Genomic DNA, 25,851 nt, shown 5'->3' on the forward strand with positions numbered 1-25,851 from the left:
CAGTTGGTATCAGAGCCAGGTTCTGTATAGGGTTTCACTACTACTGACCGCGAGAAGCTCACGAAGCCACGCCTTTGGTCTGTAAGTTTTTCAGTTCAGCATTTTGTTCAGCATTTTAGTTAAAGCATGAATTAGTTTGTCAGCATGCTTCCAGATTTTTCAGTACTTCAGTGTTCATTTAAAATAAAGTATGGAATTATGCATGTTAGTTACGTATGGGTTATGTTGGAACAGTATGCCCCCTAGACGCATTTTAGAGCGCATCAGAGAGGAGGAGCCTCGCCGAGAAGACAGGGAGGAGCGTAGACCAGAGGGAGACCTACCACCTCCTCCACCGCCCCCACCGGACATGAGTGCCCAGATGTTAGCTGGGATGGCACAGTTCTTCGCACAGTTTGCGGGGGGCAATGCCGCAGCCGTAGCCGCAGCCGCAGCCAGGCCGACAGGGCCCGAGGCTGTGTATGAGCGATTCATGAAGATGCGCCCGAAGGAATTCTCTGGGGCATCTAACCCCATGGTTGCCGAGGGATGGATCAAATCCCTCGAGGTTATCTTCGATTTTATGGAGCTGGGGGACGCAGACCGAGTCCGATGTGCCACCTACTTGTTCACTGGAGACGCCCGCTTATGGTGGGAAGGAGCTTCGGTAGCCCTGACATTGGCTACACTTTCTTGGACCCGCTTTACGGAGATTTTCTACTCCAAGTATTTTGCTGAGGAGGTTCGCACCAGGCTGACCACCGAGTTCATGAGTCTGAGACAGGGGGATATGTCGGTTACGGAGTTTATCCGTAAGTTCGAGAGGGGCTGTCACTTTGTGCCCCTGATAGCGAATGATGCCAGAGCCAAGCTGATGCACTTCCTGGTGGGTTTACGGCCGATCTTGCGCCGGGATGTTAGGGTATCTGACCCTGCTACTTATGAGGTTGCCGTCTCCAAGGCCTTAGCCGCAGAGCAGGATCTGCGGGATATCGAGAGGGATCGCCAGGGCAAGCGCCCAGTCCAGGCACCGCACCGCCCTCCTCCTCATCAGCATCAGCAGCAGAATAAGAGGCCTTTTCATGGACCGCCCAGGAACCGAGGCCAGCAGCAGTAGCAGCAGCAGCAGCAGCGGGGACGCCCAGCCCCGAGGACTCAGGAGCACCCAGTTTGTCCCAGGTGCTCACGTTGCCATCCTGGAGCATGTATGGCTGGCTCAGGAAAGTGTTTTAAGTGTGGCAGTCCAGACCACATGTTGATGCAGTGCCCTCAGAGGAATCTGCCTACCCAAGGCAGAGTTTTTGCTCTCCATGCCGCGGAAACCAACCCGGAGACTATGTTGTTGACAGGTACCTTTAAACTTTAAGTTATTCTTCGAATTTCAGCATTTTGGGAATCGGGATTTAGATTTTTGCACTTAGAACTGTTATAGGATTGCATGCTCTACTCAGATTTATTTCGGGGAAATTAAGCTAGAGGAACCTAGACCTTTGCATGTCTATAAGTTTAGATCTTGTAGTGGGATTCAACTTAGAGATCCGCTCTTTCAGGGAGAATTTTTATATCTGGTTCCGCTACCAAGGCCTTGATAGATTCAGGGGCCACTCACTCGTTTATTTCGGAGATCTTTGCAAACTTTCTCAAGATCCAGACCATTGGGCTAGATACAGCCTTTTCAGTAGTGTTGCCGTCAGGAGAGGAGATGGCAGCTACCAATGTTATCCGAGATATAGACCTTGAGCTGCACGGTAATCTTGTTTATGCGGATCTGATTGTGCTACCGATGCCGGAATTTGACATCATCCTAGGGATGGACTGGCTATTGAGGAACAGAGTGTTGATAGACTTCCAGCGGAGATCCGTTCTTGTCCGACCGCCTGGAATGGAGCAGTTCTTATTTGAGCCGGACAGGTACTTTCCTTTACCGCGCATTATTCCTTATGTTCAGGCTAGGAAGCTCATGCATAGAGGGTGTCGGGCATTTCTAGCAACCTTTTTATCTGTCCCCGAGGAACCCAGCCAGTCAGCCTCAGATGTTCCGATTGTTAGAGATTTCTTAGATGTTTTTCCCGAAGACGTCTCTGGTATGCCACCCGAGAGAGAGGTGGAGTTTTCCATTGAGCTTATGCCAGGTACGGCTCCGATATCCAAAGCGTCGTACCGTCTAGCACCGACAGAGATGGCAGAGCTTAAGAAGCAGATCCAGGAACTTCTCGACAAGGAGTTCATTCGCCCGAGCTTTTCTCCATGGGGCGCGCCGGTCTTATTCGTGAAAAAGAAGGATGGCTCGATGAGGCTTTGCATTGACTACCGGGAGTTGAACAGGGTTACAGTGAAGAATAAATACCCACTGCCGAGGATTGAGGATCTGTTTGACCAGTTGCAGGGAGCTTCGATTTTCTCCAAGATAGATCTGCGTTCGGGTTATCACCAGTTGAGGGTGAGAGGTGCTGATGTCTCGAAGATAGCTTTCAGGACTCGTTATGGTCACTACGAGTTCCTTGTGATGCCGTTCGGTCTGACGAATGCGCCAGCGATCTTCATGGATCTCATGAATCGCGTATTTCAGCCGTACCTCGACCAGTTTGTGATAGTGTTCATAGATGACATTCTCGTCTACTCCAAGAGTCGGGAGGAGCACAGCAGGCATCTGACCACAGTGTTGCAGACATTGCAGAAGCACAAATTATTCGCAAAGTTCAGTAAGTGCGAATTCTGGTTAGAGAAGGTGGCGTTCTTGGGCCACATTGTTTCTAGCAGTGGCATTGAGGTAGACCCGGCGAAAGTTGTACCAGTCAGAGATTGGGTTGTGCCTCAGAATGCATCAGAGATCCGCAGTTTTCTTGGGCTACCAGGATATTACAGAAAATTCATCCAGGGATTCTCCTCTATCGCCGTTCCACTCACAGCACTGACAAAGAAAAATGTGAAGTTTGTGTGGAGCGAGGAGTGTCAGAAGAGTTTCGATACTTTGAAGCAAGCTCTTATCTCAGCACCCGTTTTGGCTGTACCGTCAGGATCCGGCGAGTTTGTCCTTTATACCGATGCTTCGAAGCTTGGTTTAGGTGCAGTTTTGATGCAGCATGGGAGAGTGATAGCGTATGCTTCTCGACAGCTGAAAATCCACGAGAAGAATTACCCTACCCATGATCTGGAGTTAGCGGCCGTAGTTTTTGCTTTGAAGATTTGGAGGCACTATCTATATGGAGAGAAGTGTCAGATCTTTACCGACCATAAGAGCCTCAAGTATTTCTTTACGCAGAAGGAGCTGAACATGCGTCAGAGGCGTTGGTTGGAGCTTGTGAAAGACTACGATTGTGACATTAGCTACCACCCGGGTAAAGCTAATGTAGTTGCGGATGCTTTGAGCAGGAAAGTCGCAGTGATGGCTCATTTGACGATGCAGAAACCTCTTCAGATTGAGATGCAGAAGTTTGATCTTGAGACTTACCCTCGAGGTAGAGTTCCTCGTCTATCTACCTTGACCATTCAGTCTTCCCTTTTGGACCGTATTCGCAGTGGTCAGACCGCAGATGAGCAGTTGGCACAGTGGAAGAAGAGAGATGAAGCCAAGGGCAGTGTTTTGTATTCAGTCAGCGACGGTATTGTGAGATACCGAGATAGGATATGGGTTCCTAGCAGTGATTCTATCCGAGCAGACATCTTATCAGAGGCCCATACGTCCCCGTACTCCATTCACCCTGGGAGTACGAAGATGTACAAAGATCTGCAGCTATTGTATTGGTGGCCAGGGATGAAGAAGGACATCAGGCGTTTTGTATCTGAGTGCCTGACTTGCCAGTTAGTGAAGGCCGAGCATCAGAGACCAGCAGGTTTGCTCAAGCCTCTTCCTATTCCCGAGTGGAAGTGGGAGAACATTACCATGGACTTTGTGACCGGATTTCCGAGGTCAGCCAGAGGATCGAATGCTATCTGGGTGATTGTAGATCGTCTTACCAAATCAGCGCACTTCTTGCCTATTAAGACGACTTTCACCATGGTTCAGTATGCAGAGCTGTATATCCGAGAGATAGTCCGACTCCATGGTATTCCAGTTTCTATCGTATCCGACAGAGATCCCAGATTCACTTCCTCGTTTTGGAAGAGTTTGCATTCGACTATGGGTACGAAGTTGCTGTTTAGCACAGCTTTCCATCCGCAGACAGATGGACAGTCGGAGCGAGTTATTCAGATCTTAGAGGATCTTCTCCGTGCTTGCGTCATTGATTTCTCTGGGAGTTGGGAGTCGAACTTACCATTGGTAGAGTTCACCTATAACAACAGTTTCCAGTCGTCTATAGGTATGGCTCCGTATGAGGCGCTGTATGGCCGCAAGTGTAGATCTCCTGTTCATTGGGATGAAGTAGGAGAGAGAGCAGAGTTGGGTCCAGAGATTGTTCAGCAGGCAGCAGATGTAGTAGTCAAGATCCGTGATAGAATGAGGACTGCTCAGAGTCGACAGAAGAGTTATGCTGATCAGCAGAGGAGAGAGTTAGAGTTTGCAGTGGGCGATCATGTCTTCGTGAAAGTGGCACCTATGAAGGGTGTCATGAGATTTGGCAAGAAAGGGAAGCTCAGTCCGAGATTCATTGGACCGTTTGAGATCCTTGACAGAGTTGGGACGCTTGCTTATCGTGTGGCTCTTCCGCCAAATCTGGCCGGAGTACACAATGTCTTTCACGTCTCCATGCTGAGGAAGTATATGGCAAATCCTTCGCGTGTGCTGAATTTCGAGCCGTTGCAGCTTACTCCGAACTTATCTTATGAGGAGAGACCCGTGCAGATCCTAGACAGACAGGAGAAGAAACTTCGGAACAAGTTGGTTAAGCGAGTCAAAGTCAAATGGCTCAACCATTCAGAGGAGGAAGCTACGTGGGAGTCTGAGCCGGAGATGAGAAGTCGATACCCTGAGTTATTCGGTGAGTTCTAATTTCGAGGACGAAATTTATTTTAAGGGGAGAAGGATTGTAGAACCCGTATATCAGTAGACGTATAAGCCATGCATAATTCTAGATTTTTAAATTTAATTGACTTCATTGCATGATTATTTTAAATGCATTTGTTTGAAGTTAATTATTTCATTATTTCAGTTCAGTAGTTTGATTTTTAGCATTTCAGTATTTTCAATGAGGCCGGACCGGAGTTGGAGTTTTGAGATAGAATTTAAGATTCGAGAAATATTTCCAGAAGTTAATTTAGCTAGCAACCAAGTTCATTTAAGTTAGAAAGGGAGGTTTGAGAATTTAATTTAATTATTTGAGGTGATTAAGAAATGAATTCATTTAAGTTATTAAATTAAGGGGTTAGCTCACTAAATTATTTAAAGGATTAGTAAGGCTCTCAAGGATTATTAGTTGACTAGATAATCAACATTTCCCTTTATTTTATCATGCATTTTTCGGCCACCCTTAGTGCTAGAAGATTCATTTTCCAACTCATCAACTTTGACCAATTCTTTGCATGTAATTAGTAGGATAATTCTAGGATTTTTGGGAGCACAATTTAATTAAATAAATGGACATATCCTAGTCTAGAATCAAGATAAATTTCGGCCACCACCTCCTAGAAGCATCCACCAACTCATTTGATATCAAACCATAATTCAAAATTCAAATTCAAAAGGGAGTGGACTTGGTCTTGATCCTTCCTTATATTTTGCACCCATCTTATCTCACTCCCCAATCATTTTCTCCCTCCCTCACCACCGAATTCAGCACCATTCAGATCCATTTTCAGTGTAGAAAAATCGTGAGTCTTAGCTAGAGGGAAGGCAAGAAAATCGAGTTCAAGAAAGGTAGACAAGAAGCGCTCCACCTCCTCCGTGCCGCGTCGTCGTTGTTTCGTTCGTTTTCTTTCGAAACGAAACCAGGCATGTCTAGATTTCTTTCAAACTTCAATCAAGTAATATTATCATTTATTTTTCAGTACATGATCATGTTTATTCAAGCAAAAACCGAGATACATGTCAAAACATTTTGAAACCACACATGCAGAATTTTTGAATTCCTTGGCAAGCTTCACGGTTTCTTTTGTTTTGTGAGTTTCAGGTATTGGATCGACTCCAGGCTCCCAAGGCGGCTTGTATACATGTAGTAGGATGCATTAGGACCATTTTGGTCCATTCAAACCAGCCCCATGCTTGCTGGAAATTCAGAATGACAGCAAGTCCCCATAGGTGCAGAAATGTTGTTCGAAAAATTCAGTTTGTTGTCATGGAGGAAGGATCTGATCTTGGCTGCCCCAAAGGCCTATAGCCATGGGTGGATCACTTCCCTAGCAAGTCTAAGACGTGACTAAGTTGCCCTTTTGGTGGCTTGGTCCATGGTTCATCGGTTTTTAATAAAAACGTCAAAACAGCCCCTATACCCCTTCGGCTACTTCGGTTGGACAGCTTTTGGTTTCGGTTTGTGTTTGCTTGGTGTGGATCTTGGTTGGCCTATGGCCCTTAGCCACAGTTCATATCATGCTCCTAGATGTCTAGATCGTGCCATGGTCAATCAAATGGCCATTGGAACGAGACGAGACATCGATCATAGCATAAACACTACACACGCATTCAAGATGCTCTCGGTTGGACCCTTCGGTTGAGTTATGGTGTGATGCGGATTGTGGCTGGCCTAGGGCCCTTAGCCATGGTTCAAATCATTCCTTGGGATGTTGGTAAGAGTCTCTGGTCGGTGGTTCACGCCCCTAATGGCCGATAGTCTCGAAACCAACGCGAGTCTTGTAGTTGCGCAGCTGCTGGAAATTACAGCAAGTTGCTGTGTCGTTCAAAAGGCTCGTTCGAGTTCTTGGTTGGCTTTTAGCCCATGGCCTTGAACTGGACAGTGCCTCATTGAGTTGGGAAGGTCATGTTTTCGACCGTTCGTCATTCGGATCATTTTTGAGGTCGTACGAGAATTTACGGTGCAATGTGCCAAATTGACTCTCGAAAGAGCGTTTCGTGTTTTTGCCTCCATTCCACCTAGATTTCGATCCTATCATTTTAGGAACATTATTTTATGATTTTCAGCGTATTTTAATCATGACTATACGTCGGTTTGGTGTCGGTTCAGGTTGGCTCGGAGTCATGATTAAATGCGAAGTCATTAGGCGTCATAGTCGCATCTTTTGAACGTAAATTGCATCGTTGGTCAAGTTTAAGCTATTGCATATTTGTCATGGCACAGTTAGGTTGCAGCGAGCCTGGGAACGATCCAATCCAATCCAGTTGGTAAAATTACAGGAATTTTCATTACGCCAGTTAATTATTTTTTACGTGCATTAAATAGAAAATGATTATTTTTGAGATTTATGCGATATGGCTTGTGGTTCATTCACTATGTGGGAGTGTTATTTTATACGGTCGCCAGTGACCGATCAGTTCAGTATGGTACCACCCGGTCGCCAGTGACCGGCCAGCTCAGTTCAGTTTCAGCCTCCCCGGTAGCCAGTTACCGATCAGTTCAGCTTAGTGCAGTGGCCACAGGCGTAAAACATAATCTCAACAGAAAATTTTACCAGATATTTCAGTACAGGCTCCAAGGAGCAAATATTTTTTTTACAGTGATTTCCAGTTCAGTTATGCACGTATTATAATTGCTCAGTACAGATTATTTTCAGTATGCCTCAGGACAGGATATGTTAACTCATGCATATTTTAAATTCAGATTTTTACTCGTTAGATGCGATTTATGCATGCTGAGTCTTTAGGCTCACTAGACTTGATTGTTGTAGGTACTGATGAGGCCAGGGCCGAGGGCGGGGACCAGTGAGCCAGCTTGGGTCGGCAGTAGTGGCACCCGAGCACCTCAGTGCAGCAGTTGTTATTTTATTCCGCAAACAATTTTTATCAGTCGTTGGATAATTTTTAAATTGTTATTGTTGGCAAAACTTTATTTTCTTCCGCTGCTATTATTTTAAACATTGAACTTGATTCCCCAGTGATTTTATGAATGAGGCCATTTAAGTTCTTTTAAAAAGAAAAATTTTTAATTTTCCGCAAATTTTCAAGAAAGGAGTTTTAGGCCCCCTTCACAGTTGGTATCAGAGCCAGGTTCTGTATAGGGTTTCACTACTACTGACCGCGAGAAGCTCACGAAGCCACGCCTTTGGTCTGTAAGTTTTTCAGTTCAGCATTTTGTTCAGCATTTTAGTTAAAGCATGAATTAGTTTGTCAGCATGCTTCCAGATTTTTCAGTACTTCAGTGTTCATTTAAAATAAAGTATGGAATTATGCATGTTAGTTACGTATGGGTTATGTTGGAACAGTATGCCCCCTAGACGCATTTTAGAGCGCATCAGAGAGGAGGAGCCTCGCCGAGAAGACAGGGAGGAGCGTAGACCAGAGGGAGACCTACCATTACTCATGTGGATGTTACCTATGGCAGGCCAAAACTGCATTTCCAGAACTTGGTTCCCCCATTACTCATGTGGATGTTACCTATGATGGGAAATGGATTTTGGGAACCACTGATACTTACTTGATACTCATATGTAGTCTGTTTTCGGACAAGGATGGGAAGGTAAAAACTGGATTCGCTGGTTGCATGGGGAATAAAATCTCGGCACTGAGATTGTTGAAGTTAAATCCTCTCGATTCACATATGGCAGGGGCAAACAACAAGTTTCGCAATGCACAGTTTGACCACAGAAGAAGTTTTTCAATTGAATAAAAAAATTGAGATGTGAGAAGGGGGAAGAAGCGAAGATTGATGCACACGATCAAATAAAAAAAGATGGCGAATTGGGAGAAAAATGTACTGTAAGGCCGCGTTTGGTTCGGATGATTAGCCAGGATAGATTATTTTATCCTACCTAGTCAGCTGTTTGGTACGTGTGATTATTTAACCAAGTCAATCCCTCCTATGAATGATTAGGTTATATTAGGTATGTTAAAATAATACCTTCTCACCCCCTAGGATTATTTATCCAACTCTTAATACCTCCTATGCAAAGGCCCTCGAAAACATGACCTTCCTAACTCAATGAGGCACTGTCCAGTCCAAGGCCATGGGCTAAAAGCCAACCAAGAACTCGAACGAGCTACCGAACCGACACAGCAACTTGCTGTAATTTTCCAGCAACTGTACAATCGTGTAACTTGTGTTGTTTTCGAGACTACCGGCCATTGGGGCGTGAACCACCGACCAGAGACTCTTACCAACATCCCAAGGAGTGATTTGAACCATGGCTAAGGGCCCTAGGCCAGCCACAACCCGCATCACACCATAACTCAACCGAAGGGTCCAACCGAGAGCCAACGTGCATGCGTGTATAGTGTTTTGCTTAGATCGATGTCTTGCGTCGTTCCAGTGGCCATTTGATTGACCATGGCACGATCTAGACATCTAGGAGCATGATATGAATCGTGGCTAAGGGCCATAGGCCAACCAAGATCCATACCAAGCAACAAAAGAAACGAAACCATATGCTGAAAAATGGAAGGGGCCGAATGGGGAAAAGGGGCTGTTCTTGTTGATTATTTAAAAACCGATGAGCCATGGACCAAGCCACCAAAAGGGTGACTTAGTCACGTCTTAGACATGCTATGGGAGTGATCCAACCATGGCTAAGAGCCCTTAGGGCAGCCAAGATCAGATCCAACCCCTTGGCAACCAAACTGAAAATTTCGAACTCAAAAAGGGACACAAATGGTGTTGCTGTCATTTCTTGCTTTCCAGCGAACATGGGCTGAAACTGATGGACAAATGTGGTCCTAATGCATCCTATTACATGTATATAAGTCGCCTTGGGAGCCTGGAGTCGAACCAATCACCTGAAACTCACAAACCAAGAAAAACGTGAAGCTTGCCAAGGAAAAACGAAAATTCTGCATGTGTTGTTCCAAAATATTTTGACATGTATCTCGGTTTTTGCTTGAATAAACATGATCATGTACTGAAAAATAAATGATAATATGACTTGATTGAGGTTTGAAAGAAATCTAGACATGCCTGGTTTCGTTTCGAAAGAAAACGAACGAAACGACGACGACGCGGCACGGAGGAGATGAAGCGCTTCTCTTGTTCTTTCTAGTTCTCGATTTTTTTCTCCCTTTCTCCCTAGCTATTACTCACTTTTTTTCTACTGAAAAGGGGTCTGATTTCGGTGGGGAGGGAGTGTGATGGAGTGGTTATGAGGGGTGAGGAGGATGGTGCAAGATATAAGGATCATATCAAGACCAAGTCTTCATGCATTTGAATTTTGAATTTGAATTGCTATCAAATGATCTCTTGGGTGATTCTAGAGTATAGTGGCCGATTTTATCATGCCAATCAAGGGTTAGGATAGTGGTCTAGTATTAATTAATTAAGGTGGAAAAATAGCTAAAAGAATTAGCATGCTAATCAACCAAGAATGGGTCAAAGGTGAGTTGGCAAGTCCTAGTTTGTTCTTCTAGGGGTGTGGCCGAAAATCTACAAATAAAATGAAGGGGAAATATTACTATCTAGTTGATAATTAATAACTCTTAAAAGCCTCACTAATCCCTCAAATAATTTATTGAATATAACTCTTAATTAAGTAACTTAAATGAGTTCATTTCTTAATCACCTCAAATAATTAAATTAAATCCTCAAACCTCCCTTTCTAACTTAAATGAACTTAGTTGCTAGCGAAATTAACTTCTGGAAATATTTCTCGAATCTTAAATTCTATCTCAAAACTCCAACTCCAGTCCGGCTTCACTGAAATAACTGAAATGCTAAAAATCAAACTACTGAACTGAAATAATGAATAACTAACTTCAAATAAATGCATTTAAAATAATCATGCAATGAAGTCAATTAAATTTAAAAATCTAGAATTATGCATGGCTTAAACGTAGACTGATTTACGGGTTCTACATCCTATTTTTCCAATTTTACCCTTCTCTTATATTCAAACTCACCACCACTTCCCGCCACCGACCGCCGCCGCCGCGATCGCCGCCGGCCAACCGTTGACATACCGTCGGCCGAGCCCCGGCCGACCGCCGCCGCCGCCGCCGACTATTTCCGGCGCTGGTCGAAATTTTCGGCCGGCCGTTTCTGGCCGCCGCCTCCCGCTTGCCGTTTTCGGGAGCCGTCCGCCGCCGCCACTGTTGCCGTCGCCGTCGCCGCCGCCGCCGCGAAGGGGAAGGGCAATTTTGTCTTTTCATCAAAAAATTCAAAATTATCCTACACTTAAAAATCTTACCAAACATAATATTATTTTACACCATATATTACAATCCTACCACAATCATTTTCTTTATCATTTACATACTAATCATTAGTTTATCCTATCCTTCCAACCAAACGCAGCCTATAGGCCGCGTTTGGTTCGGATGACTAGCCAGGATAGATTATTTTATCCTACCTAGTCAGCTGTTTGGTACGCGTGATTATTTAACCAAGTCAATCCCTCCTATGAATGATTAGGTTATATTAGGTATGTTAAAATAATACCTCCTCACCCCCTAGGATTATTTATCCAACTCTTAATACCTCCTATTTTTTCAATTTTACCCTTCTCTTATATTCAAACTCACCACCACTTCCCGCCACCGACCGCCGCCGCCGCCGCCACGATCGCCGCCAGCCAACCGTCGACGTACCGCCGGCCGAGCCCCGGCCGACCGCCGCCGCCGTCGCCGACTATTTCCGGCGCCGGTCGAAATTTTCGGCCGGCCGTTTCCGGCCGCCGCCTCCCGCTTGCCGTTTCCGGCCGCCGCCTCCCGCTTGCCGTTTCCGGCCGCCGCCTCCCGCCACTGTTGCCGTCGCCGTCGCCGTCGCCGCCGCCGCCGCGAAGGGGAAGGGCAATTTTGTCTTTTCATCAAAAAATTCAAAATTATCCTACACTTAAAAATCTTACCAAACATAATATTATTTTACACCATATATTACAATTCTACCACAATCATTTTCTTTATCATTTACATACTAATCATTAGTTTATTATATCCTTCCAACCAAACGCAGTAGATTAAATTACCGAAGGCGGTGCAAAATTGGAGATTCAAAATGGTAGCCCCTAGGGTTGTAGAAAAATGGGGATGGTGGTTGTTTATTTTCCACTGCATCTTAATTTGTGATGGAAAAAGAAATCGTGAAAGATTAAAAGTTAACCATCGGTTCATCTTTTACAAAGTAATTAAGATAAATTAAAAGTTAAGTATTGTTCATTTTTTTCTTCATTAAATATAAATTTTAATTTTTTTTTAAAATTTTGTACTTCATCAAAACTACTCTTTCGAAGTAAAATGTTGCAAAAAATTAGAAGTGAAGCCCATGTTTTTTAAATATTGAAGTAAAAAATAATGTTAAACTTCGCATGTGTTATTACCGAAGTTGATTGATATATACTACTTCATAATTAATAATCCCCGAAGTAACCAGTGGCGAAGTAAAAACCAAAAATTGTGTAAAGGATAAGTGAAGATACAAAGTGCACGATATTGATCATCAATCGATCTGATGGGAAACTAAGTATTTGCAAAAACAACTAAAAATGAATCTTTTGAGGGATGTATGATTTGAATGCTTGATGAATATTGATAAAGCAATAGCAATTTTTTTGAGATATCTTTAGTCTTGATGCATTTTTTATTTATTGGTGTTAGTCCCCAACGACAATAAATATATTCGGTACTCACAGATGTACAGGATTGCCGAAGTTATTGTCAAATATAATATCAGCCAATTCAAATTCATTGGACACTAGCTGAAATGAGTAACTAACAAATCTTTTTTTAAAAAAATTTTTTGCTAATAAATTTATTATAAACTCATAAATAGATTGTTTGTCTTCAGAGAATATTGATAGATGGGTAATATGATTATTTCCGTCTGTAATCATATAAATATTAAATGCATATTCAAGTTATAGGTTATAATATATTTCTTGCTCCAATAACATTTTAGCACAATAGAAATATTTGGGCATGTTTATGTTTGTTAACATGAGTGTCTTGGTCCGTTAAGATTAAGCCCAATTTATGGAAGGGGCCCCTTGAACCCTGGTTCTGTGTCTATTGACCCGGGGTGTGGGTACTACGCGCTCACGTTTACAATAGAACATCGCGTACTCTACTATCTGGATTCCGCCCCCAAATCTGTGTTCTCGGTGTCGGAGCTTTATAGCTCAGTATCCTCGAGTTCATTCGGAAGATGTTGAGCCGCCTCGCCTCTCGACGCATTCTTGAGATCCGTCAGGCCTTCCGTCAATTCCCCCAGGTTTCCTTTGTATTTCTCGCACCTATAATCTAATTCGAAACTTCATTTTTGGTTTTGTTTTGTCATTTCGGGCTTATAAACGATGTTTATGCAGCCATCGCGATCGTTTTCGACTGCCCTGAACTATGTAAGTTGATTCTTGTTTTCCTTAGAATTAAAATTTTCGACTGTATATTAGTATGTCAGCATTTGATCCAAATAAAATTTATTTCCGAGGAATGCAGCATATTGATAGTCCAGACAATAATCCAGGCATTCCATGGGAATTCAGCGATGCAAACAAAGAAAAGGCTAGTGATATACATTATTTGTGATTTTTTAACACACTCGATTTTGTGTGTGATTTTGGTTACACTACTTGGATATTGGCCGATCTAGATCTGATATTCCACTTCTTTATTCAGTTTGCAACTTAACTTGTCGCATTGGTATCAATTTTTTGTATTTGGAAATTTTACCACGATAGATTTAGCTGATGATTTGGTATCTGTTTGAAGGAGTGAGGTTATCTTAGTTTTGGTTCTTCGGAAAATAGCATGTAAATTGGCTTGTTCGAAAGGAATTTGGTGTCGCCCAGTGGTCTTTTTGTTAATATCTATGGTCATAGGAATCCAAGGACTGAATGACAGCTAAGAATAACAACTGTCTGGTATGTTTGCTGAAGTCGATGCACATGAATTGATAATATTTGTTTTTGATCTCTTACGGACACTTCACCAGTCATTAATTTGTAGATTCACTAATCTGCGTTGGGGAATTTGTTTGTGGAATGTACATAAGATCATAAATGTTACATTCTTAATTGTTTTTTTATTTCTATATCCTTGTTATGCAGTGGAGCTTTAGTTTTTAGTCATGCAAGCTTTGCGCGCTGATATCCATAATCGTGTGAAAGTTCTCTCAATAGCTAAGATCAGGCTATTCACTGTGGACCAACTATTGTCTTTTGTTTTTTACAGGTTAAGGAGATTTTATCTCACTATCCTTCCAACTATAAGCGATCTGCTGTCATTCCTTTACTGGATCTTGCGCAACAGCAACATGGAGGCTGGCTCCCAGTTTCAGCCATGAATCATGTATGTTGGCATCATTGCAATATTGATTCATCTGATTTGAATAGGATGATGGGATTGAAAATGACCATCTACGTAAATCATGAATAAGATTAATGCCTCTCATCTTGCTGAACTAGAAATTATGAGATAAATAACCAACTTAACTTGATTCTCGTGCAATTCAATTTCAGTAGCATGTCATTAACATGATTTGCAGTGATGATTGTTCCTTTTACTTGAACTGTTGAAGAATTCCCCTGTTATTGTTGAAGGGACGTATCTAATTTCTAGAAGGGCAATGAAGTCATCTACTTTACTCTAGCTTTTATGTGCATAAGTGAATATCTAAATATAAAGTGCTTCAAGGACTCAATGTTTTGATGATTTCCCTTGGAAAGAAGTAGGGCTGCTGAACTAGTATGTAAGGGCCCGTGCTTTTAATTAATATTTAATTACCAAATAACAAGAATTAATTAGTGTAAACAGCGAAAACGAGTTAAAAATATTCATTTGGGCCTACAAAAATTTCTGCATGACCTCCCCGTAAGTAGGACATCCCAAAAATTTCGAAACACAACGACAATATACGCTCGAAAACAACATCAAGTTCACAATCAAACAAACCAATATCCTACAGCCGCATTGACCAGGATTAGACACAACATAACACAAACAATCCAAAACAACATAAAAAACATCACAATACAGCTACACAGGGCATCTCCCTGGCAAATATATCAAACCAGTATAATATATAGATATCTGGGAACTCTGACACAAATCAACTCCACTACTGGGCACCACTCGCTGACGCTCTACCAGACGCGTCAAATCCCCTTGAATGACCTGCTATGGCATCAAGAACAACCACAACATAAAAAGAAAACAGGGGTCGGACCCAGCACGACAAACAAGTAAAATTACGACGTATGTAAAAGACATGTAATTATACCAATTAAATGCAATGATATGCGATGCATGAATGGTAACAATGGAATAACGGATACCAAACGGAGTTCAAACGAATAGTATCATCAACAGTAACACTGGCTGCCCATGCCAGAATCAGCATCAAATCGTCGCTTGTCCATCCACGTAGCATCAGGAATGCGAGTAGCTAAGTTGCTCGTCCCTAGCTTGTCATCTGGGAATGTGGCTAATTCTAACCCACTCGTCCCTCTGACGACTCAGTATATGTCTCAACAGAATCAACTTAAATCGCCGTCAAAGGAGTCAAGGCTCAATATGTTATGCCAATACAATTAATGCATGAATGCATCAGAATAAACATTCAAGGCACATAATAATAAACAACATCCACTTAATATTCTTACACGTCAATATAAGCGTCATAATAATATAGGTTTTAGCGTATCTTAACTACAACTTACAATACCACAGTAATTCTTAAGGACTTTCTGATGAACTCGTCCAACGATATAACCTACAATATAAATTCGCTATATATTCAATATACTGCATTCGAACTGACTTAAACAATTTAAATCGGAGCGGTTAAAAATCGAATTCTCGGCATCCTATAAACCCATTCAAAAATCTGAAATTTCAAGCTTAATACCTCAAGAATCGAGGCTTAAATGCACAAGGTGATCTTGCCAAGGTGGCTCGCTGGAAAAGTCACCGGAAATACTGTTCATTGTCAGAAAATAAGTTGGATAACTGGGAAAAACTTAATACTTCACTTATATTAACTAATCTACCAATAATAACTAAGAATCGAAGCGAAAACCTTTCCTAAAACCGAATCAAAACTCATACGCACAGTTGCTGGAAAACAAGCCGATCTCATCACCTTCCGATTCATGGCAGGAAAGAGGCTAAAAGACGGGAGAAAATAGTTTATGGGCTGCTGCGCTACTTCTCCGACCACCGGCGGCGCTGCACAAGATTGGAGAAACATGTAGAAAGGGGCGTCGGTTTGTTGAAATGGGAAAAGCTTTTCTTTTTCTTGTGTATTAAGCGATCTGTTATCTTTTATATCAAATGGGTTGGGTTAATTTATAAAGTGAAATGGGTTGGGTCCAAAATGATTATTGGGCTCTTACATTCTCCCCAACTAATAAAAGATTTCGTCCACGAAATCTAACTGACACAACACTGATATCCAAAACATTACGACTAATAATACATAGGAAATTCAGAATACAGCGGGTAATTCATTACATTTTCAAACAAATGAGGCCATTCTTGTCGTATCTTTGCCTCTAATTCCCATGTAGATTCTTCTCTTTCGTGTTTACTCCACTGTACCAAAACCAGTGGAATCGTCTTGCTCCTGAGTTGTTTTTCCTTGCGGTCTAAAATTTGCACTGGATGTTCAACATAGCTAAGGGAACTGTCCAACTCCACATCCTCGACATTCAAGATATGAGACGATCTGTCTCATACTTCCGCAACATAGATACATGAAACACATTATGTATCCTAGACAAACTCTGTGGCAAGTCTAAATGATAAGCCAATGTGCCAATCTTCTCAACAATCACATACAGACCAATATAACGCGGAGCTAACTTCCTTTTATGTCCAAATCTCATGGTACCCCGGAATGGTGATACTTTCAAGAAAACAAAATCGCCAACCTGAAGCTCTAAAGGTCTTCGCCTTTTATTAACATAACTGGCTTGACGATCTTGGGCTGATTTCATCCTTTTCCTGATCAATTCAACTTTATCTTTCATTTCTTGAATAAGTTCTAGTTTTGACATATGTCTTTCTCCTACATCTTCCCAACATATCGGCGATATGCACTTTCTTCTATATAAAGCTTCAAATGGTGTCATACCGATAGTTGCCTGAGAATTATTATTGTAAAAGAATTCAATCAAAGACTATGATTCTTGCCAACCACCTTTGAAATCCATCACTACTGCCCGTAACCCGTCTTCAAGCGTTTGAATGGTTCTTTCTGATTGACCATATGTCTGTGGGTAATACGCGGTGCTCATAGCCAACTTTGAACCCAAAGCTGATTGCAAACTTCCCCAGAACTTTGAAGCAAACCTTGGATCACGATCGGAAACTATGCTTACTGGCACAACATGCAATCTCACTATATGATCAATGTACAGTTTCGCCATTTTCATATAAGTACAAGTATGATCATACGGAATAAAATGAACTGGTTTAGACAATCTATCAACAATCACCCAAATCACATCACAACCACGATTAGAACGAGGTAGATGTTTCATGAAATCCATAGCAATGTGCTCTGTTCCACTGCGGCACTTCCAAGACTAAGTAACATTCCACCAGGTCTCATTTTCTTGGCTTTAACTTGTTGGCACGTTGAACATTTAGCAAAAAATGAGAAATATCTATCTTCATACCCACCAATAATGAGCTCTCAAGGTATGATACATCTTTCGAATTTCTGGATGAATACTGTGTCGACTACAATGTGCTTCCCGTAATATAGCTTCTTTCAGATCTATCAAATTAGGAACCCCAAGTCTACCATTAAACCGCAGACTACCATATGAGGCAACAATGAACTTTTCTGTCTGACCTGTCTTAGACAATTTTTTTAATCTATGAATGTGCGGATCAGCTCTCTGTGCTGCTTTGATGCTGAATAAAATCTATGGCTCAACTTGAATAGATGACACTATAAAGTAGTCTCCCCTGATCTGATAAGTCCATCCTGAAGTTCCCTAGTGTTCGTGAACCTTGAAGATAGTCAAAGATGTCAGCATAGCATTCTGAACTTTCCTGCTGAGGGCATCTGCAACAAGATTCATTCGCCCTGGTTGATACTGAATCTCACAATCAAAGTCTTTAAGCAACTTCCATACAGATAATGACGTCATAACTTCAATGCAAACACAATGGCAGCCAACTCTATGTCATGAACTGGATATCGGGTCTCATGTGGCTTCAAGTGACGATAAGCATACGCAATCACTCGCCCATTTTGCATTAAAACACAAACAAGTCCATTTAGAGTTGCATCTGAACAAACAACATATTCACCCGAGCCTGATGGCAAAGCTAGCATTGGAGCTGTTGTCAACTTTTCCTTCAAAGTCTTAAAACTTGAGTCATATTCATCAGTCCACACAAAACGTCGAGCTTTTTTGCGTTAATTGGGTCATAGGCCTTGCTATAATAGAAAATCCTTCAATAAAATGCCAATAATATCATGCCAATCCCAAAAAGATGCGAATATCGGAAATATTCGTCGTTGTTGGCCATTGATAACAAATTCCACTTTACTAGGATCTACTGATACTCCTTGAGCTGATATAACATGACCCAGACTACTACTCTGTCCCGCCAGAATTCACATTTAGAAAATTTTGCATACAATTGCGCTGCTCTGAGTGTTTGGAGGACTAACCTTAAATGTTCTCGATGCTCCTTCTTTTTTTTGAATAAATCATAATGTCATCAATGAAGACAATAACAAACCTGTCTATAAATTCTCGAAAAACATGATTCATCAAATCCATAAAAGCCATTGGAGCATTAGTCTTTTCAAAAGGCATACAAGAAATTCATAATGTCCATAACGTGTTCGAAATGCTGTCATCGAAACATCTTCCTCTCGAACCCTAAGCTGATGGTCAGAACGAAGATCGATCTTTGAATACACTGATGTATTCTGCAACTTATCAAACAAGTCATAAATACGCGGCAGAGGATACTTGTTATTCACAGTAGCTCTGTTCAACTGCCTGTAATCAATGCACATTCTCATCGTTCTGTCTTTCTTCTTTATAAACAATACCGGAGCTCCCCAAGGTGACATAATTGGTCTAATATAGACTTTTTCCAGTAAGTCCTGTAATTGCTCTTTGAGTTCTTTTAATTCCGCTGGAGCCAAACGGTATGGTGCTCTAAAAATAGGTTTTGTCCCTGACACGAACTCAATGCTAAAATCTATTTCCCTCTGGGGTGGAAACCCAGGAATTTCATCGGGAAATACATCAGGGAACCTTGACAACAGGAATATCTGAAACTTCAAATCTTTTTCCCTGTGTCGCATCAAATACATAGATCATAAATCCTTCATTTCCTGTTGTCAACAATCTAAACATTTCCATTGCTGACAGTAATGGAATATGCGATTGCGAATAACTACCGTTAAAATTCCATTTACTGCCAAAATACGGTCTGAATCTGACAACTCCATGGAAACAATCAACGGTAGCTCGATAATTTGACAGAGTATCCATTCCCAAAATACAGTTGAAGTCAGACATATCTAGCTTGATTAGATTAGTTATCATAATATTATCATCGAATCTAATCACACAATTCAGAATTATCTCATTAGACATCAAACATACACCGGCAGGAGTAGAGACTGACACAATATCTATCAACGGAGTAGTAGCAATCTCATGCTCATCAACAAATACAACAGATACAAATGAACGAGATGCTCCAGTGTCAATCAATATACGTGCAGGATGGTTAAAAATAAGGCATATACCTGCAATAAATCCACCTGGTGCCTCTTGAACCTGATCCTGAGTTAGAGCAGGAACCCGAGCCTGCTGTGGCCCTGGAAAACTCTGCTGAACAGAACCTCTAGGCTGAGGATAGCTAGACTGTTGAAAAGACGGAGTCGGGACAAAATGTATAGTTGCTTGTCCTCTGAAACTCTGACCAAACTGAAGCTGCTGAAATTGTTGTCTTACTGCATTCGGACATACTCTAGCATAATGTCAAACTTGCCCACAGATATTACATGATCCATGAATTCCCGTACACTGAGTACTGAAAGTCTTACCACCACAAGGATCACAAAATACTCCACCTGGTGACCCAACTGAACCTCCACGCTGACTGCCGGAACTAGAAGAACAACTACGAGTCAGTTTCTTGAACTGTTTTCCTTTGGCCTTAAACTTTTGGCTGCTTTGGTTGTTGATAAGACTGCAAAAGCTGACATGGTAGTAAAGGTCAGTATAGTGGTGCACCCACTGGCATCCTATGCATTGCCTCCGAAACTCTGAGGAAAACATGGTTGAACAGACTGTGATTCTTCCAAAAGCAGACTTGCATTCACAATCTTGGCTTTCTCTACAGCATCGGCATAATTAACAGGCTCTCCAGCTATTACTAAAGTACAAATGGTTCGATTCAATCGTTACATAAAATGCGATAGCTTGTTCCGATCACTGCTAGCAACATGAGGAACATAGGCAAGAAGCGCTGAAAATTGAGAGGACATTTTCTACTACAGTCATGTTACCTTAAGTCAATCTATTGAATTCAGCTTCTTGGCCGAATAATACGAAGGCGGTGAATATTCTCGAGCAAACTGAGCGCAAAATACATCCCAATTAACTCTTTCACGTGATTCTTTCAGAGCTTCGTCAGTAGTTTCCCACCATAGCTGAGCTCGGTCTTTTAATTGACAAATAGCCAACTTAAGCTGCAAATCAGAAGTGTACTCCAACATATTAAACAAGCGTTTCATACTTTTTAACCATGCTACAGCTTTCTCACCATCTTCATTTCCAAATAATCGAGGAGGACGCATGTTCTTAAATCGGGATGTCACTAGTTCCATTTCACCCATTCCTCTAGTCAACCGATCCACTTCATGCTCAACGTTAACATTCGTGCTTCCCCACGAAGACGACGACCTCGTCTTCCCCAATCAGTCTCGTTAAGTCCTCTCGCGTTAGGGGCTTTAGATTCTTGAACAACTTCTTTTCTTTTCTGCCCCTACGTCCAGGTGCCATCTACAGGACACAAGGATTTAATCCACAGGCAGAAAACAAAATAAACGGTTTAGTACAAGAGTATAAACTTAAATTAATAGACAACATCTAAACTAAATGTCAAAACTTAATCAACTATACGCTATAGTCATGCTAAATCAATTAATTCAAAGCATAGAAACAAGTAAGAGCAAATAATCAAACACAGGCATAATCATTTTATTTGTGTCTAAACTCGAGGGTCCTAGACTCTAATTTGATCGTATCCTAGTTACGCTCTGATACCAAACTGTGGGGGCCCGTGCTTTATTAATATTTAATTACCAAACAACAAGAATTAATTAGTGTAAACAGCGAAAACGAGTTTAAAATATTCATATGAGCCTATAGAAATTTTGGCATGACCTCACCGTAAGTAGAACATCCCAAAAATTTCAAAACACAACAACAACAATATAAACTCAAAAACAACATCGAGTTCACAATCAAACAAACCAATATTCTACAGTTGCACTGGCCAGGATTAGACAACATAACACAAACAATCCAAAACAACATAAAAACATCACAATACAGCTACACAGGGCATCTACCTGGCAAATGTGTCAAACCAATATAATATATAGATATCTAGGAACTCTGACACAAACCAACTCCACTACTGGGCACCACTCGCTGACGCTCCACCAGACACGTCAAATCCCTTGGAATGACCTGCTTTGGCATCAAGAACAACCACAACATAAAAAGAAAACAGGGGTCGGACCCAGCACGACAAACAAGTAAAATTACGACGTATGTAAAAGACATGTAATTATACCAATTAAATGCAATGATATGCGATGCATGAATGGTAACAATGGAATAACGGATACCAAACGGAGTTCAAACGAATAGTACATCAACAGTAACAGTGGCCGCCCGTGCCAGGAATGCAGCATTTAATCGTCGCTTGTCCATGCACGTAGCATCGGGAATGCGAGTAGCTAAGTTGCTCGTCCCTAGCTTGTTATCTGGGAATGTGGCTAATTCTAACCCACTCGTCCCTTTGACGACTCAGTATATATCTCAACAGAATCAACATAAATCGCCGTCAAATGAGTCAAATCTCAATATGTTATGCCGATACAATTAATGCATGAATGCATCAGAATAAACATTCAAGGCACATAATAGCAAACAACAACCACTGAATATTTTTACACACCAATATAAGCGTCGTAATAATATAGGTTTGAGCGTAGCTCAACTACAACTTACAATAGCACAGTAATTCTTAAGGACTTTCTGATGAACTCGTCCAACGATATAACCTACAATATAAATTCGCTATATATTTCAATATACTGCATTCGAACTGACTAAAACAATTTAAATCTGAGCGGTTAAAAATCGAATTATCGGCAGCCTATAGATCCATTCAAAAATCTGAAATTTCAAGCTTAATACCTCAAGAATCGAGGCTTAAATGCACAACGGTGATCTCGCGAAGGTGGCTTGCCGGAAAAGTCGTCGGAAATACTGTTCACGGTCAGAAAACAAGCTGGATAACAGGGAAAAACTTAATACTTCACTCATATAAACTAATCCACCAAGAATAACTAAGAATCGAAGCCAAAACCTTACCTAAAACCGAATCAAAACTCACACGCACAGTTGCTGGAAAACAAGCCGATCGAGCTCATCTCCTTCCGATTCATGGCAGGAAAAAGGCTAATAGACTGGAGAAAAAAGTTTCTGGCCTGCTGTGCTACTTCTCCGACCATCGGCCGCGCTGCGCAAGATTGGAGAAACAGGAAGAAAGGGGTCGGTTTGCAGAGATGGGAGAAGCTTTTCTTTCTGTTGTGGATTAACCGATTTGCTATCTCTTAATCAAATAGGTTGGGTTAATTAATAAAGTGAAATGGGTTGGGCCTAAAATGATTATTGGGCTCTTACTACCATGTATTGAACCACTAGACATCTAGGAAATGTGATTATTGTACAGATATCTTGTGGAGAATCCGTATACAAATGATTACTGGTACATATTGGGAAAATTAGTTAGTTGCATATCAAGCAGAAGGTGTAGATGTGATAATTGTCATTGTTTTATAGTCTGATGATTTTTAAGCATTGCTTAAAGGTTGCAAAAATTGTTGAAGTTGCCCCAATTCGCGTATTTGAGGTTGCAACCTTCTATTCGATGTTCAACCGAACAAAGGTGAGATATTCTGCATTAATTTTGTGAATTAGGATTTTTCAGTGTTAAATTTGAAACTCACTTAATTGGTTAAATTACTTTTGGTGATCTAAGGTTGGCAAATACCATCTTTTGATATGTGGTACAACACCTTGCATGATACGTGGTTCTAGGGAAATTGAAGAAGCATTATTGAAACATCTTGGAGTAAAGCGCAATGGTAATGTTCTGAATGACATATGCAGTAATATTGTTTTGTTTGATGTGGTGATTTTGATCTTGTCAAAACCTTGTCTGATTCATATTTGTAATCCTTAATTAATCTTTTCAGAAGTAACCAAGGATGGCCTATTTTCTGTTGGAGAAATGGAATGCATGGTGAGTTATTCGGATGATATTTTATATCTGGAATAACCACCTTTTATGTAATGTGTCTATGGACTTCAATTTTGACTTCTTGGTCTGTTTTCCCAAAAGACCTGTTTTGGTATAACAAATTTTTTCCTTATTAAAGTACCTGAGATTATTGTTCTTGAATCAAAATAACTCTTGTTAATAGGTTGTATTTCTTGGTATTGGTTATATAAACTTCCATTTGTCTCCACATGGTTGAAAGAAATAGCGTATAGTTGTATACTTTAATTTGGACTTCACAACATAAGATGAAGGCGTAGTCCAAAATTTATATTTTTTTTCTTGAGGCAAGTGCATGGATTACCCCTAACGTTTTGAGTGAACTACGTAGAACATGAATTTTCACAAATACCTGCATCTTTATTTTGAACTTTTGTTGTCTAAATTACCAAAAAACCGTTGAAAGTTTGTTTATGTATTTTGATTGCGATGTGATCTGGAATATATCATTGCTCTCCCTAGGGTTGTTGTGTAAATGCTCCGATGATCACAGTTGCTGATTACTCTAATGGATCTGAGGGATATGCATACAATTATTATGTAAGCTTATTTGTATATTCAAATGTTATTGCGCAATTGTCTCTCATTTTCATGGGATGATGGCACATAATTATTTGAACCGCATATGATATTATGCCGGTGTGTCTTTTACTCACAGGAAGATGTTACTCCTAAGCGAGTTGTTGAGCTGGTCGAGGCTTTGAGAAGAGGGGAAAAGCCACCGGTAAGACAAATAAGTTGAAGAGGCATAATTTCAAAATTTATCGAATTAAATTTTAAATATTTAAAATGTTCAGCGTGGCACGCAAAATCCAAATCGCATCAATTCTGGACCAGATGGTGGGAACATTACATTGCTAGGCGAGCCTAAGGCTCCTCCATGCCGGGATCTTGATGCATGCTGAACAAGTTGGTTTTTTGCGATATTTGTTCATAATAATGATGCAAATTTGTTGGATTTGAGAGCATCACAGGCTATAAGTTTGGGTACTGAAATGAATTCTGAAATGAATTTGTATTTAAACCTTCCATTTTTTGATGTGTCCCTGTAATGGATAAACTCTGATGTTTCATTTTATGTAACATTTCCCGATACACAGATGCATATGTTATAATTAGTTTTTAGTTTTCTTTATGTTGCAAGCAAATGATGTAAATAAAAATGAAATTGATATACATACCACATATATTTGTGTAGTAGGTAATGTATAACAAAATGGATGGGACATCATTCCGACTCAGTAACTTCTTATTCAGCGAAATATGTGCGATAGTGTCAGTATGCTTAGCTTAGAGAATGTTCAATGATGTATGTGAGGATGATGGTGAGATATATCAATGTTAATGACTTCATCTTTTGGTTTTGCGAAAATGAGATGATGTCGTAGAGAGGTAGAATTAATTAATTTTTTATATTGAAATATTAATTTTTTATTCCATTACATAAATGTGTATTTACAAATAAAATAAAACAGCAAATAATTGAAAAAAATAAAACTACACATAATTTTTTTTAAAAAAAATCACATCTAATAAGAAAAAAAATAGCACACATAATTAAATCAACACACATAATTAATTATTAATCTTTATGAAAACTCCAAATATATTTGATCAAATCCTTTTGAAGTCTATGATGCAAATCTTGGTTCCGAATATTGACACGTTCCAACAAAAGCATTGAACTCTACGGTAAGATATCTTGAATGAATATGTGGTGGCACATATCTATAATCTTGGGCTAGGAAATCATGATCTTCAAGAATATCCTCCCTTTAATCTTCCACAATCATTTTAGGAAGAATGATACAAGTTTTCATTGTATAATCTAAATCAATTTGTTATCACATGTGAGATAGAACTCCAACTTGATGCAAAACAAGCGATGTGTTCCAAGAATTGATAGATTGTCGTGAAGAGAAATTTATCAATCATGGGATCGGATATTTTATTGTCCAATGATGACGATGATGATGATTATGATAATGATGATAAACTCTTATATGCTATGATAAACAAATTGCGTCTGATTTTTGTTAATTTTTTGAAAGAAATTGTAATTTTTTTAGGATGAAAGTGGAAGAAATTGTGATTTTTTTAGTTAATTCATATAATATTATATAATATACCCGTTGGAGATTTATCATTTTTCCTGGATTTTTAACTTTATTTTAATGATATTTTTTAAAAAAACTTAAGGCTGGATGATTTTGACCGTTTATTTACAACGAGCAAATCTCCCAGGCACACTTTTATTTTCTTATAATTTTTTTATTAATTTTTATTAACTATTTTAAATATTAAAATGGACATATTAATCTGGCCGTTGGATTTTATCATTTTAA

General features: G+C 40.5%; 1 protein-coding gene across 1 annotated transcript; it reads left to right on the forward strand.

Moving 5' to 3' along the window:
* The first annotated feature begins 12,960 nt into the window (after window positions 1-12,960).
* Window positions 12,961-24,641, forward strand: LOC142553891 (NADH dehydrogenase [ubiquinone] flavoprotein 2, mitochondrial-like). Its single transcript, XM_075664424.1, has 10 exons — window positions 12,961-13,154; window positions 13,249-13,281; window positions 13,379-13,444; window positions 14,114-14,230; window positions 23,036-23,113; window positions 23,207-23,312; window positions 23,424-23,470; window positions 23,969-24,046; window positions 24,165-24,230; window positions 24,304-24,641. Exons 1-10 carry the CDS (start codon window positions 13,089-13,091, stop codon window positions 24,409-24,411), a joined length of 765 nt encoding a protein of 254 aa, XP_075520539.1. The 5' UTR covers window positions 12,961-13,088; the 3' UTR covers window positions 24,412-24,641.
* Window positions 24,642-25,851: the final 1,210 nt, after the last annotated feature.

Source organism: Primulina tabacum, chromosome 8 (genome assembly GCF_025594145.1).
Source record: "Primulina tabacum isolate GXHZ01 chromosome 8, ASM2559414v2, whole genome shotgun sequence".
In the NCBI taxonomy this organism is placed as follows: domain Eukaryota; kingdom Viridiplantae; phylum Streptophyta; class Magnoliopsida; order Lamiales; family Gesneriaceae; genus Primulina; species Primulina tabacum.